The following is a 15,577-nucleotide window of genomic DNA, read 5'->3' on the forward strand; positions in this document are numbered from 1 at the left end:
GGAAGCCAGGTCACATGCCAGTATATCTACATCTGGGCTCATGTGATGTGTCAATGCATGTGACCTGTGATAGGACCGTCACATTTGACAAGACATCATCTTGGTATCAAAAAATGGAAGGAGTAGCCAGCTCACCACAGTAGTCCGTAGTTCTCTGGAGCAAGGGTCGATGCCAATGCTCAGAAGGAAAGACAAATAAACAAAGTAGAGATAGATCCATCTACACGGATAAAAATTCCTGAAGTTTTATTAGTTTATATTAAAAATTACACAAAAAAATCCATTGCAGTTCAAAATCTCGAAACACCACAGACGCGTTTCTGGTGCATGCAGCAACTTTAGTCAACTAACCTGTAGTCAACTAACCTGACTAAAGGTACTTTATGCATCAAAAACGCGTAGGTAGCGTTTCGCTTTTGGACTGAAATGGGTATTTTGTGGAACTTTTAACATGAACAAATATAACTTCAGGAACTAGTATCCGTGTAGCTGGATAAATCTCTGCTTCGTTTAGTCATCTTGGTATATAGAGGCCATCTGGGGACCAGAGAAGTGTTGGCACATAGAAGTGAATATATAATACAACCAATCAACAGTAGCAAATCTGCACCAAAAAACTGCACAGTTTGACGTGAATCTGCACACATTTTCACTGCAGTATCTATTATGTATTTTTTGTCACAAATTTCTTTATTGATTTTACTGGAAAAAAAGAATATAGCAAATTTCCCATATAAGCTTTGTTCTAGTGTAGCTGTAACACAGGTGCCGGAATGCAACGCACAGAGACACAAGGCAGGAACAGTCAGGGGTTGATATAACTACTTTTTAAGTATAACAATTATTCAGAAAGGGGGTTAGTAATAGGGGTAGTGAACAGTAACTTGAAATTACAATAAGAAGTGTTTTTCAGTATATAACAGTCAAGTTCTTTGCAAAAACGATGTGATACACCCAATCGTGGGAGACACCACGTGAGTTCTCTTTATATGGCCCTAGGGGGGTCACCGCTTCTTTCCACTAGGCCGCAAGTCTCTTCCGGATAAAGTCTATCAGAACCCGTTTAGCTTCCCCCGCCCCAACCGGCCCCCTCCCAACCTGAAGTCCTAATCCCAACTGTCCCCGGTACCATAGGTGGAAGTTGGAAGTGACGGTCCTGTTCACTTGCGTGGTTCTTCCGCTACTGCTGGCGCGCCTCTCCTTTCGCAGTCTTCTCTCAGCTCTTCTCAGCTTGACCGTCGACGGTAGTCTCTCAGGCTTGAGGTAAGGGGTTCCAGACCTTGACTCTTGACAGGCGACGTCGGATTCCGGGAACTTACTCAGTGCAGAGCGCAGGTCCTGACTCTGATCAACATGCGCAGAACTCGGGGCACTTCTGTGAGGAGTGCGGAGCTTATCAAACGGTGTCCGGCTCTTGTGCGACGTAGGCCTCCGGCTGAGGCCTGTCGCGCTGGGCTCTGCGGCACCTCTGTAAATTTAGCTTTATAATCTGCAATTGCAAACATTTTTAATGCAATCAGACAGATTGTCTATTCATTGCTGCATTTTTACAAGACTGGATTACCTCTAACAGACTTCCTAAATTCATTTTGGTGCATACCATGCTATGGGAACTAAAAGTAGCTTAATTGTAGATATTGAATTGGATAAAGATTATAGCAGATGTGTATATATATTTATATGTGAGGTATGAGCACTAACTTATAAATTCACTTGAATTAAGATTTGCAATGCTGTATTGTCACTGAAATTATACAAAATAAAATAGAAAGATCAGTGCTGGCCATCTTTTTACTGTAGTAAGACAAATCTGACACCTAATTTCACAGCCTGAACAAATATATAAGCATTTACAGTGTCGGACTGGGAAGCAAAAGGCAGCCAATAACATTGACTTTGAGGGCCCACTGTTCATTTACATTCAAATATTATAATATCATCATTCACAAATTTGCCTAGGCTTCTATGTAATAATACACTGGGTAGTTTATTAAATGAATGATAAGATTCTTTGTACAAGCGAATTAAGCATATTTTGCCAACTATTTGGGGTTCACTCCTGTAACAGGGGCCCAACTATTCTGGTGTGGTTCAGTTCAATCATGAGCATATTTAATGGACCCATAAAATATCTAAGTTGAATGCTGCTGTTACAGTATTCTAGACCCTACTGTACCACTGGCTTTTGTCATTTTTTTCTGTTGGATTCCACATAAAAAAAAATTGGCAAGCTTCAACTATGTTATTGAGGTATTCTACATTATAGCAAGATTCAATGTAATGATAGCGTGTGATCAAATGCTTCAGAATATTATAAACAATAACAGCTACTAGTTAGATTATGAGAGTAATTTTCATAGGGAAAACATTCTGTTTTACACATCTGATATGGAAAAGGAAGCGCCGATATGAAACAGTTGTAAATTGCCTGGGTCAGCTGCCTACACAACAAAGTACTGTAAGAAGAAGGAACAGACCTGAAAAGGTTAAGAAAATGAAATTTGAGGTAACGTCCTGGACTACTTAATGCTGCTTGAACATGTATGTGAGATGACTGACTATTAGTGTTTGAAATGATCTATTTTCATTAGCACAGCTGGATGTTATACTGTGGCTTGCCAAGAAAATCTCTCAGAAATGTGTGCGGTTACTTCCTCTTCCGATTACCATTTTACAGCCAAAACCAACAAGAATTCAAAATGAAAAAACTGACTATAGACAAGAAGACATGGTGTCTTGTGAGATGAGCGCAAACGGATTACTTTTACATTCTATCAGTGATGTTCTGCTGCATCTTTCCAGACAATCATGTATGAATAATTCTGCTGTGAAGGTTTCTGTGCTGTGTTAAAAAAAATGCAATGGATGTCACAGATTCTTTAAAATGTCTCATGATTTTCTTTCATTCTGCAAACAGTTGCACAGAAATTAACAGGTCAGATGCCACAAGTGACAGGTTTTACAATTCTATATTAAGTGCTTGTCCTCTTTCAGATAAATTTCGCCCCTGAGCACAGTTTGCTATGAAAAAAAACAAAAAAAACAACAACATTGTGTGCTGTATTCACCTTCCCTGGGTCCACCAGTGAGACTCCCGATATCCGGCACTGACTGCACATCACAGCACGGTAGGCAGTTAGTGACCTCAATGGCTCTAACAGTGTAGACAGAATGCCCTGCTCAGAGCCACTGATCTTTCTTGACTGCTGTGCTGTCGATGTGATGTCAGCACCGCAGCCAATGACAGACAAAAAGAGCAGCAGCGGAGACTCGCTGGTAGACCCCGGGAAGGTGAGTACAACGCAGTTTTTTTTTTTTTTTTTTTTATTATTATTATTATTATTATAGCAAACTGCAAACTGCTCTCATGGACAAAATATAACTGAAAGGGGACAACCACTTTAAATAGATTTGTATTATTATTATTATTATTATTATTAAAAAAAAAAAATCTTTATCAACACATGGTCTGCTTGCTGCCAACCTGCTTTTACTCATCATAGGCTAAGTTCACATGTTCAGTAATCATCCGTTGAAACGGACCAATTGAAAAAAAAAAAGGTGGATTGATGTCAAACTGATGAAAAACTGATGCACTTTAAAACTGATTCGTTCCCACTGACTTCAAAGATTTAACAAACGAATCCAGCAGTAATCGTTTCTATTTGCCAGATATAAAAAAACACAACTTTTTTTTGTCTGGTTAAAAAAAAATGAAGATGACGTTGGTTGCTACAGAAACTGCAACATGAAATTTGGACAACTCCAAATTTGTCAGACAGTAAGTCCCTGTCAACAAAGCTCTCTTACGGGCAGCTGTTAATAAGTTGTCGAATTATAGTTAAAGGGAACCTGACAGCTGAAGCATGCTGACCGAACCACGGGTAGCATGTATCAGGCACAAGCTGTATAATTTCAGCCATATGTGTTTGACTCTCAAATGTTCTGCATTTTAGAGAAAAACATACTTTAAAAGACACCAGGGACAGAGCCACAAGGGAAACTAGTCGGACAGGCAAGTCTATGGCAGCTTCTCCCCGCCTCCTCACCTGGATTGACAGGTCTCTCCCTGTGTGCATGTATAGGGAAAAAACCTGTCACTCACTGGCAGCAGGTGGGGAGAGGTCGCTGAGGATCCACCTGTCCAACTACTCTCCCGTGTGGTGTGGTCCCTGGTGGCTTTTAAAGGGACTGTCAGCAAAGAATGGCTGTTCAAACTAAGTCCTCCCGCACCTCAGTGCTTCATGGTGGGGGTCAATCATATATATACACCTTCCCACTCGTTTGTTTTCCCTCAACCTCCACCCCCATCTTCTTTGAATGACAGCTCTGGCTTCATAGAGCTAGAGAAGGGTGGAGATAGATAGAAAACAAGCGGGTGAGTCAGTTTATTTAAATGATTGGCCCCGCCATGAAGCACCGAGCGCCTGTACTTGGTTTGTCATTCTGTGCTGACAGAGTCCCTTTGAAGTATTTTATTCACAGCGTTTCAGAGTCAAACATACCCTGCTGAGATCATATATTCAGCATCTGATACATGCCGCCTATAGATTAGGCAGCGTGCATCAGCTTTAAATCTCTCCCCACAAATTACTATATGGCTCACTATCATATTAATTTAAAAAATGGAGGTGAAACTCTTAACTTGTATTGATATTTGTTGCACAATATGGCACAGGACACTGGGATACATGAATGTCAGTCATCTTCATTTATGATATGTTCATCTCACTATCAATGGAGACGACTGAACACCAAATGTAGACAATATTTCCAAACATAAAAATTGGGGACTTTTGTAATAAACATGTGGATATTACTGGCAGACCAGAAAGAAAAGCAAATTAGTAGAAGTTGCACGAGGACTTTTAATTAAATTAATTTAATTGCATGAGATTTAAATATAGAAATTTCTGATTAACAAATGTGACATTCTTCGTGACAACCTGGAAAGGCTCCAACTTATGGCGATATTTGTGGTTCTTGTTTCCATCCTTTTAATTCATTTTGGCAAACATTTCTGTTAAGGAACATAGAGCACAGATGCAGCCGAGTACTGTACACAAGTCCTTCCTCTGACCTCATCCAATAATAATAATAATCATAGTACATACATTTAGAAAGTCGTCTATTTTCTGGTAAAGTCAATCTAATTTGTATACAATTTTATATTTTCTTAAATAAAAATAAATGTGATACTATAGTTAACACAACCAGCATTCACTCCCTGTGGAAGTAAACCTCACAGGTTAGGTAGTTTTTTTTGGGACAGAGCCTGTTCTTTCTTCCCTCTACCAGCGATCGGAGCACTTGAAAGTCATCGAGGTTGCAGCTTTTTTCTCTTCCAGTTAGAATTCCAAAACATTCTGTGTAAAATGCCTTTAGAGAAACTTAAACATCTAGCACAAGAGTGTGGTACAGTGGGCACGTGGCCCTTGGAGGTTTTATTCACACTAGCTTTTAATTTTTGACATGTATTTTATTAAAAATGGAAATTAACAGCTCTATCTCAGGATTATATTCATTATTATCATTTTATTCAAGCACACAGTGCAGCTTGCTATGTCTTCGGGCTTTGTAATAACGGTCGGTAGAAGACAAATTGGAGAAGTGATGCATAAAATAACACAAATTTGCATCCCTTATGCAATTACTTTTTTCAGTCCATTACCACTGACTACCTTTTACTGTGAATCGGATTATTTCCAATGATTTTGAATGCATTTTCCCTTGTTAAGAAGTGATGACCTATCACCAAGATTTCCTATAACATCTTGAACCCCATTGAATGAAACAGTTCATGAACGAATCCAGAGGGGCAGACCTCAGGCCCATAATTCTTGGGATGTTGTATTATGTTAAGACAAATCAAGGTGATATGCCATAACATTTTTGAAGATTGGAATATCCCTTTTCATGGACAAATAAGATCATATCCAGAACTTGAGACCTCCATTGACCACTAGGTCATTACAAGGCCCTTATTTTTGAGCAGTCAGTGGCATTCAGACTGTAATGTATATGAGATTTTAGAACAAATAAGTTTGTGTATTCAAGGTACACATTTGTTTAAATTGGATTTTGTGAATTAAAAAAAAAAAATGAAATGGTGCCGCTGCTAAGTATGGCGCATCAGATATTTGCTTTTATTTTGAATGTTACAGTTGCAGAACAACAAGCAGAAATGGTATTGGCAACTTGTGGTTGGCAGAGCTATTGGCATCTCACCGTGAACATGTCTTTTATAAATGGACGGAAAATGTATATAAATATATATGAAGTTAGATCTAAACAGCATAAAGGCTGCATTTTTATCCAGGTTAAAACAGCAGGTTGAAGTGGTTTATAGAATGGCTCAACAGTCCGTCAGGCTGTATTTTTGCCTTATTGGCTATTTGCGCAAGAAAAAGCTTTGTAGCTTTTGTAGTAATGTGCGACTTGCTGCCAAAGGAACAATTCCTAACAACTACAGTCTTTTCAATGACATCCAGTTAATCTCTCTCTATCAGGGCTCATTTAGATGGACGATATTTCTGCGTATGAGAAAATTTGACCGATTATTATGATCAGACTCTGAGTGTGGTACGTGTGTCATCCAATTTTCTCATAAGTGGAGAATTTTTTTTTTATTTATTTTTTTAATTTATCCACCTTCTCCTTTCTGACAGTCCGTGAAAATCAGATTGCACTCGGATATTATCTGAGTGCGGTCCGATTTTTTTCACGGACCAATTGACTTGCATGACTGATTTTGATTCAAACTTCAGATGAAAATTGGACGTGTCTCTGAAGTTTTCCGCAGACCTCTCAGTCCACGAAAAATCACTGACATGTGAATGGCCCTGTATACTATCACAGGTATAAGTGCTATCCATGAAAATCACAGAGAGCACTCATACACAAAAATCAAGAGTCTGAATGAGGCTTCACAGATCAATCCTCCCCCACTTCACTCTAAATCCAACACTTCCCAGTCCCCCACCAGTCTTTGTACTGCATCGCAGATGATCACATGCTGACTAGCCATGTAACCGCTGCAGTCGTCATGTGATGGTTGTAACTAAGATAATGCCTGGGTCTCACCAGACAGCCGATTCATTAAGACCGGCAATTTTCACACCAGTCTTGATAAGGGGTGCGTTGGCGTAAAACACTCTGGCGAGCATCTGACAAGTCACGTGCACCTCCATGATCCTCACCATAATTCTTGACCGAAGTAATATTTCTGCCGTAAGGAACGCCACGACACGTCATGAATTAGAGGAGCTGTGGCGTCACATCCCCGTCACCTTCCTTCCCGAGAAACTGGTGTGAAAATGCCAAAAGCCACAATATTTTTGTGCAACTCTAAGTTTCACAAAAATGTTGCGACTTTTCAAAGCTTTTTACACCACTTTTCTGGCGTAAAAGCTTTGATGGATTGGGGCCTAAGAGTATGTCTAAGTCTCACCATCTGTAGTGAAAGTCCATAATCAAATTAAAAATTTCCCTGCTTTTTTTTTCTTCCACTGAACCCAGTATATCATAATAATAAGTACAGAATAAGTAAATTATGTTGATAAACTACAGAGAGCTGCAGCCAAAAAAAGGACAGTGCTGCTCCCCAGCTGCGCCTCTCCCACAACTAGGGGACCCCTCAATGGTGAAGCGCTAATATAGAGACGAGTCAGGGTTCTGGAAGCGTCAGAACTGGATGGATAAAGTGAGTATGACTTCTTTTTTTACTTAATAAAATTTATAGCTGTTTTCAGAAAAAAGATTTATAGCTGCACAGCCCCTTTGAATCCGGTTTTCATAATCTCACTATTTTTTGCGGATTGAAATCTGGTGCTAATCTAAACCTATAATGATATGCATATGGTGTTTTTTATGTTAGATTTTTGCTAGTTTTACTTGTTTGAGGCCTCATTCACACGTCTGTGTTGCATTTGTTTTTTTCACTGCTATAACAAGTACCCATTATAACCTATGGAACTGTTCACATGTCCGTTTTTTTTTATTTTTTACACAGACGGTGTGTCCACAAAAAAACTCACTGAGATGTCTGTTTTTTCCCAGCAGCACGGATGGCAAGAGCTAATATAAGTCTATGGGTCCATGGAGACCACGTACAGCACACAGATGGCATCAGTGCGCTGTCTGTATTTAACATTGCAAAGGATAGAAGTTTTGCAATTTATATATTTATTCACTGATGACACACTGATGGTAAAAACAGACACACGGACCAAACACTAATGACACCCTGATCCAAAACACTGATGATACCGGTAACATTTATTCATGTACGAGTTTAAACATGGATGTGTGAATGAGGCCTTATGGACAGCATTTGCAAATTGCTTAATATATGTATGCATCAGTATCCCATCAGTATTTTCATTTATTGCTATCATTTTCTATTGAGAAAAAACTGATCTGTTTTGCAATGAAAGCAAATACTAATGCAAAAAAATAGTTCTAGAATTTAAATGCAATCCTGAAGTACTGCTCTGTTTTACTCAACATCTGTTTTACAGGTATTTAATATTCACCTAGTAAATGCCCTGCCATGCCAGTGATCGGGTGGTCCCCACCATTCTCTGGAGCGATAACATGCCGTTTATCCATACATGTTAGCATCATTATGAAGCCAGTAATTGGTTGCAGCATTCAGGTGTCATTTTGGCATGTCACCGCTCCAGATAACTAAATAGACTGGTAGGGACCACTACATTACTGCTGCAAGAACGACAGGTTAGTTCTGTTTTAGAACATTTCCTGCAGCTAGTTTAATTTCTTACACTTTCTGACAACCCCTTGAAAAGCTGACCACATTCCACATACATCACACGACTAAAACTGCTCCCTGCATAGAAGATATTTGAGGGGTTTTAGATCTAACCAGGCATAGGCAAGCAGAGGTTTTCCATTTTCTATTCATAAATATTAGAGGTTATACTTTTAGACCATATTGGCATAGAAGTTTAGAATTTTTTAAGAAGTGTTGTTTTCCTCCCCCTCTTTGCCACCACCCATGTGTTTGGCGGCTCTGCCTCTCCCAGGACACACTCCAATCAGACCCCATATAGATCCCTGTCAGTAACCGCGTGTTGAAGTATTCTGCCATGCTGCATTTAGAACAATGCAGAAGGACAACATGCCCCTGTCACCAATATACAGCGGAGTGACCACCCCACCATATCTCACCCTCCCCTCCCTTAACATCGGGCATTTGGGGACACTTAAAATAAAAGTGCTGGCTGGTATTAAGTGCTGATCTAAGAAAAGACTATTTTTCTGCAGCTTATGACATAATATAATATACGTGTATGGAGCCCATTGCGGGGTTCCTCTAGGAACATTTCTAAGAAGGCCACAATGCAGATATCAAGAATCGCTCATGGCATAAGCAAAAGAGTGATCTAAATAGATTAAGGGGAAAAGGAAAATGAGAGGAAAAGATCATTATCCTGTAGATAAACTTGGAAGTTATGCCGACAGACTGTAGTATAAAGCTGCCATGATTAAATAATCATATATATAATATATATTAGCTCTTTTGTGATCACGAGAGGCACTTGACATTAATAAGTCTCTGTGATCAGGTGAAAACCTGACCTGTATTAAGGTATTGATTGTTCATTACTATCTGGATAAGGCACTGATGTAATGCTTAAAGGGGTTGTCCGATTTACAAACTTTTTTTGTTTTCAAAAGGCAGCGCATGGTATACAGTAATCTAAAAAAGGTATTCTCAGTGGCTCAAAACCCCTTGTTTCCAGTGCAGGCCACTCTGGGTGGTCTTCACCGGGACAGAAAGCAATGACGTCCTGTCCCAGTCACTTGATATAATGGTTGGGCACTACCGGTTCAGTGTAGGTACTACAGTGGCATTGGAAGTCCACCGAAATGTAGATAAAAAACATGGTAATCCAAGAGATGCAATCAGAAAATGAAATTAAACTTTATTGAAATGTCAGCACATTTCGGTCAACTGTAGACTTTGGTCATGGTCTGTCTGGATCAAGGATCTTACACTGCAGTGCTGACCATAACTCACATGAGTGTTGCAGTATTGGTTCTTTTATTGTTTTAGAATCCAATAAATCCAGAAACAGTGGCACTCACCATCCAAAAAATACTTTATTTCCAAATCACCATTTAAAATGCGTTGCTTGAGTGAATATGTGGGGAGTGTTGACGACGGTTGTTTCGCGCAGTGTCTAGCACTTCTATGGGTGTTAAGCACTAGACACTGTCAAACGGCCATAGCCCCACTTATTCTCTCAAGCAATGCATTTTTAAAGGTGTTTTGAAAATAAAGTATTTTTTTGATGGCAATTGCCACTGTTTCTGGATCTCTTAGATTTCATATGTTCTTGCAAACTAAGTAAAGCACCATCGTATCCTCCAGCGAGAGGGTAAGTCCTTCAATTCAAAATGTTTTCTTATTCTATATTTCAAGCTCTTTTTCTTATTTAAGCATGAACTGTTTTATTGTTTTATAACACTCACTGCCTTTAAAAAAAAAACATTTTTGCAAGTCGGGTAACCCCTTTAAAGGCTTTCTAAACCTTTCCATAAATAGAGCGCATTTATTGGTCAGTCCTGAACTCTAACTTTATATTAAGCTATATAGCAAAATGTATTGCTGATCTTCAATAAATCGCCGTAGGAGAGAAATTGTTTAGTCACTTGTGAATGTGGACAAAGTTCATGTAAATAATCTCATGATCCAAGCTAAACTTTGCACATTTAATGCTTTGTCAAATGATCCATATTGTTTTTAATCATTGGTCTACTATAATAGTTTGACCATGTGAAATTGTACTAGTGTCAGTGAAGTCCTAGTTTAGGGCTCCTAGGGTATAGAAAATGAAATGCTACACTGGGGATACGGCTACACTAGTGTATATGTTACACAAAGAATGATCCCTTCTTCTGCATAGGTCTCACACAATAACATGGTTTCTATGTCCTGAACAGGTAGTTGGGACTACATTTTCTTAGTCGTCCCATAGGGAAACAATAGTATTGGCTATTTAGTTGCAATGTTACATAGCTACCTTGATAGTGATATAGTGAATGCTAGCATTTTTGTGTTACAAACACTGACCCAACTCTTGGAGATAATACTGCAGGCCCAACGTTAAGTGCTACCTGAATATAGCTTGTCGATCTCTGCAAAGGGATATAGACGGACAGTCTTGGTCGATAATGTATGTAACACAGAAGAGGACAACTACTCCACATGTCTCTTGGAACTGAAACAGTTCACTTTTACATAACTGCCTTTTGTAAACAGTAACAGAAAACTAAATGATAAGTTGCTTACAGCTTAACCCTTCACTGCACCCTATATTGGCACATACCAGACAGGAGAAAGCGGGGCCCTTTAACAGGCCTAATACAATAACACCCAAAGGGGATGTACAACTTTACTCATCCCTGCAATATAAAGAAATAATACACAATAAAAAAGACAGATTACATTCTTGGCTGATCAGCATGTGTTAAGGCTTTTGTGATTGTAGGAAGGTAAACGTGTCAGTTCAGTATTTACAGAACACGGCCGCACTGTCATAGAGGCGTGTAGGGATTGTCTATTGCTCGTATATGGCCCCTGGAGGCAGAGTCCATCTCGTAGTCAGATTCCCTTTGACTGCTCGACTGTGCCCTCACGGACTCACTGCGTAGAAAGTTGCGTTCCAGCTCTTCTGGTGGGGGGACTAAGTGGAAAATCTGCTCAGGTAGCAAGTCATCCGCATAGGGGTTTCGCTGCAGGTTTGGTTGATGAAAGTGGGTAACACTGCATTCCAAACTTGATCTCTGGATTGGCAGTGGGAACAGTAATGGACTGACTGCGGGGCTCTGGTCTGTAGAAAAGAAACAAAAATTTATTCAACATTAGTTGTCATCAAACTTAAAAAAATTGTGTTTATTAAAAACTATATGAATAAAAATGCAGCAAGATGATTAATACTTTTTTTTTTGTTAATTCTATAGTGTTTTTATAGAGATGGGTAACAAATCAACAACTGAGTATTAAAGAGGACCTTTAACCAAATTTTCATGCTGGACTGGACACAGGATGTAATAGCAGCTGCAGAGTGGAATAAAATGTTTGTTTTTGTTTTTTTCATTATTTTGCCTCTCCGTTGCAGAGATGTTAGCAATCAAAATATCTGCTACCTAATGAGTTAATTTTTGTTAAGTCCAAATGGGTGACGTCAGATATTTTTCACTGGGGGTGTGTACTTCTTCTCCCAGTATGATGATGACGAATCATAAGAAAGCACCAACACAGCAGAAAAAGAACACACCCCCACCATAGCTCAGTGGGTGAGACATAAGGATACAGCTGTGATCTCCTCCTTCTTTAACAAATTATTCAGTGTACACAGGCTGCCATAGTTCACAGCAGCACATGTTCTATTTACATATTAGGATGCAGCGCGTGCTCTATTTACACAGTAGGATGCACCGCATGTTCTATTTACACAGTAGGATGCACCACCGAGAAGGATGATTATTTGCACTGCACAAGAGTTCATTCCACCCGATGACTGAGCGTTTTGCTCAGTCATTGGGTGATCAGCAGCCTGTTTACACTGAAAAATTATAGTAAAACGACCGTCCTTAAGAATGTTCATTCACAATTATCTTTCAGTGTAAGAACAGCCTTACAGAAGTTATTACTGTCAAAGTGGTCCTTTACTCATGGTCTGTTAATATTAATCTGAAACACACAATAAAATTTAGTGCATAATGGTGAATGTGCATTGAATGATGATCATAGTATGTGAATGTTCTGTGCAAATCTTGAGCTTACCTATCCTAAGCAGAATAAAGATAATGGCATAAGCTTAGCAGCCTCTAGCCTGGAAGTAGCAACAGAGCAATGAATAACCTGTGCTAATGGCAAAACATGCAATTTATTTTTAAACCGCATAGACTCTACATTTTACATTCTCTGACTGCATAGTGTGTGTAGTATATGTTAGTGAAAGGTTGAGCTTCACTCTAATGAAATGGATAACTGAGAAACATCTGAGGCTGCTATCAATGAATCAATTCAGTTCTGAAATGAAAACTTGAACAGCGAGTTCTGAGCGAGGCGCAGCTGCACACTAAATAAAACCTCTCTTCTGTAGGGAGAACCTGTAAGATTTTGCTTTGGTTTCAGTGTAAATTTATTTAGTGCAATATTTAAAATACCTATTACTTTAGGAATTAGCGATATAACAATATACTTTTAGCATACTGACAAGTAACGAAAACATAGTAAAGTAAGACACTAGTTCCAATTTCATATTAAAGGGTTGTACGTCAAAAATGTTCATAAATAACAAAAAAATTAATCTATTGATCTACTGGATGCACCGGGGTGTTCCCACTGGTCTAAGGTTACTGGTTGCCAGTGATTGTGATCCATACGAGCACAAGACCACTGCAGTCAATCACTGTCCTTAGTGGTCATGTACCTTACCGCCTCCACCGCGCTCTTTCCCAATGAATGCAGAGAGGAAAAGAGCGCGCTGGATAATGGGCTGTGAAACCCCGCCCACATCCCATCAGTCAGAGGGGAGCGTGTCACTGGGTCACGCCCGGCTGCAGCCAGAACTTGATGTGACATCAGCGGATGTCAGAGCCGGCTGCAGGTGGGTCACGTGATGCCTGTGAGCTGCCAGCAATAGTGCCGCTCACAGGCAAGAATGACCACTGAAGGTATTTAGAAGAACACTTGCTTCCACAGTTTAAATTGACTGGGGCATTGTTAATAGTAGTGGACAACCTCTTTAAGTGTCTCAGGAAATGTTGACAACTATTGTTCATGAATATATTTAAAGGGAATCTGTCTGTATGACCTCCTAAGCTGTTTATATGGACATGCAGATCATAGGAAGCTGAATAAAATGATACTTTAATATCTGCGATCTGATGTCTTATTCCAGAGAAAGCGACATTTTTCTTATATATAAATGACCTCTTCCAGACTATGGGCCGAACACTGATCTGCATGAGAATCGGCCTCCAGAGATTATTTTACATGAAGGGGAGTTACCAGTGTGAGACATGTAACTAACACAGAACAGGAGAAATTAAACACATTTTTTGCAGCTATCTGAGCTCTTCTGTTCTACAATAATATTGCAACCCTGTTTACCTGTGATATGGAAGCTGAAGATGAGAGTAATCTGGAGATGTAGAAGGTATAATCACACACAGCTCTGCAGTGAGATCAGGAGAGCAGAGAGCGGTCATTACACATCACCCTTGTATATAAAATAAGCTCTGGAGGCTGAGTTATCTTCCAGGCAGATTCCTCCCCATAATATGGAAGAGGCCATTTATATAAAGTGATAAAAGATGATTTATCAACAACAAGGCATCTGATATCAGGCATACAAATAAGACTTTGTTCAGCCTTCTACAGTGGCTTGCGAAAATATTCACCCCCTTGCCTTTTTCCCTATCGTATTTTTCACTTTATAAGACACACCCGATTATAAGACGCACATAGGTTTTAGAGGAGGAAAATAAGAAAAAAAATATTTTGAGCCAAATAGTGTGCTAAAACATTTTAAAAAATATTATGTTATGTGGGATCTGTGGGTGACGCACTGTTAGGAGGATCTATGGGTGAAAAACTGTTAGGGGGATCTGTGGGTGACGCACTGTTAGGGGGATCTGTGGATGACGCACTGTTAGGGGGATCTGTGGATGACGCACTGTTAGGAGGATCTGTGGGTGACACACTGTTAGGGGGATCTGTGGGTGATACACTGTTATGGGGGATACAGTGCTTGGGCAGTGTTTAAGGTATATTAAATGTGACTACGGCACCCATCATCCTTCAGAATACACCTGCCCTATGTACTGCATGCTCTGAATGCATTCTTAAGGATGATTTGGGGTATTGTGATATTAAACTAGAGTAAACATTTTGACCTATTACTGTGCAGTGCAGTCCCTGTTTGATTGCCACACCCCTCATCCTTAGGAATACACCCACGTACAGTATACATGAGTGTATTCTTAAGGATGACGGGGATGGTAGTCACATTTTGACTACACCTCCCTCATCCTTAACCCCTTTAAAGCCCAAGACGTATTAATATGTATCTGTGCCCTGGGCTTTAAGAGGCAGATATTTATTAATACATCTTTGCGATCGCGCCCGCACACAAGCAGTGCGGGCGCGATCGCCGCGTGTCAGCTGATTGTCACAGCAGACACCCGGTGCTATGTGCAGGGAGCGGTCCCGCACCGCTCCCGGCACATTAACCCCCGCAATGCTGCAATCAAAGTCGATCGCAGCATTGCGGTGGCAAGGGGAGGTGATCGGGATACTCAACTCTCCTGCTGGCCTTCACCGCCGTCTGCCGCGGCTTCCCGGTTGTTGCCATGACGACCCGATGTCATCCGGAACGACCTGACCTATAAAACTGTCCCACTAGTTAACTCCTTTAGTGAACACGGTAAAAAAAATAAATAAAAGACGAAGCAAAAAATAATGCTTTATCATTATACCGCCAAACAAAAAATGGAATAACATGCAATCAAAAAGACGAATATAAATAAAAATGGTACC

The 15,577-nt window shown here is 39.9% G+C and overlaps 1 protein-coding gene across 3 annotated transcripts in view; it reads right to left on the reverse strand.

The window, feature by feature from the left end:
• Window positions 1-751: 751 nt before the first annotated feature.
• SH2B3 (SH2B adaptor protein 3) overlaps window positions 752-15,577 on the reverse strand; it is a 223,843-nt gene continuing 209,017 nt past the window's right edge. The window contains exons 7-8 of one of the 3 annotated variants that reach the window (XM_073676341.1): window positions 11,673-11,858; window positions 752-1,489 (exon numbers count right to left, since the gene is read on the reverse strand). In XM_073676341.1, the coding sequence (XP_073532442.1) occupies window positions 1,320-1,489; window positions 11,673-11,858 (356 nt within the window). In that variant the 3' untranslated portion in view covers window positions 752-1,319. Of the gene's footprint in view, window positions 1,490-4,866; window positions 11,859-15,577 lie in introns of those variants that run through there. The other 2 variants (XM_073676339.1, XM_073676340.1) reach the window with 2 other exon arrangements.

Source organism: Phyllobates terribilis, unplaced genomic scaffold (assembly GCF_046119375.1).
Source record: "Phyllobates terribilis strain yellow unplaced genomic scaffold, ASM4611937v1 Scaffold_1__5_contigs__length_1240528914, whole genome shotgun sequence".
In the NCBI taxonomy this organism is placed as follows: Eukaryota; Metazoa; Chordata; class Amphibia; order Anura; family Dendrobatidae; genus Phyllobates; species Phyllobates terribilis.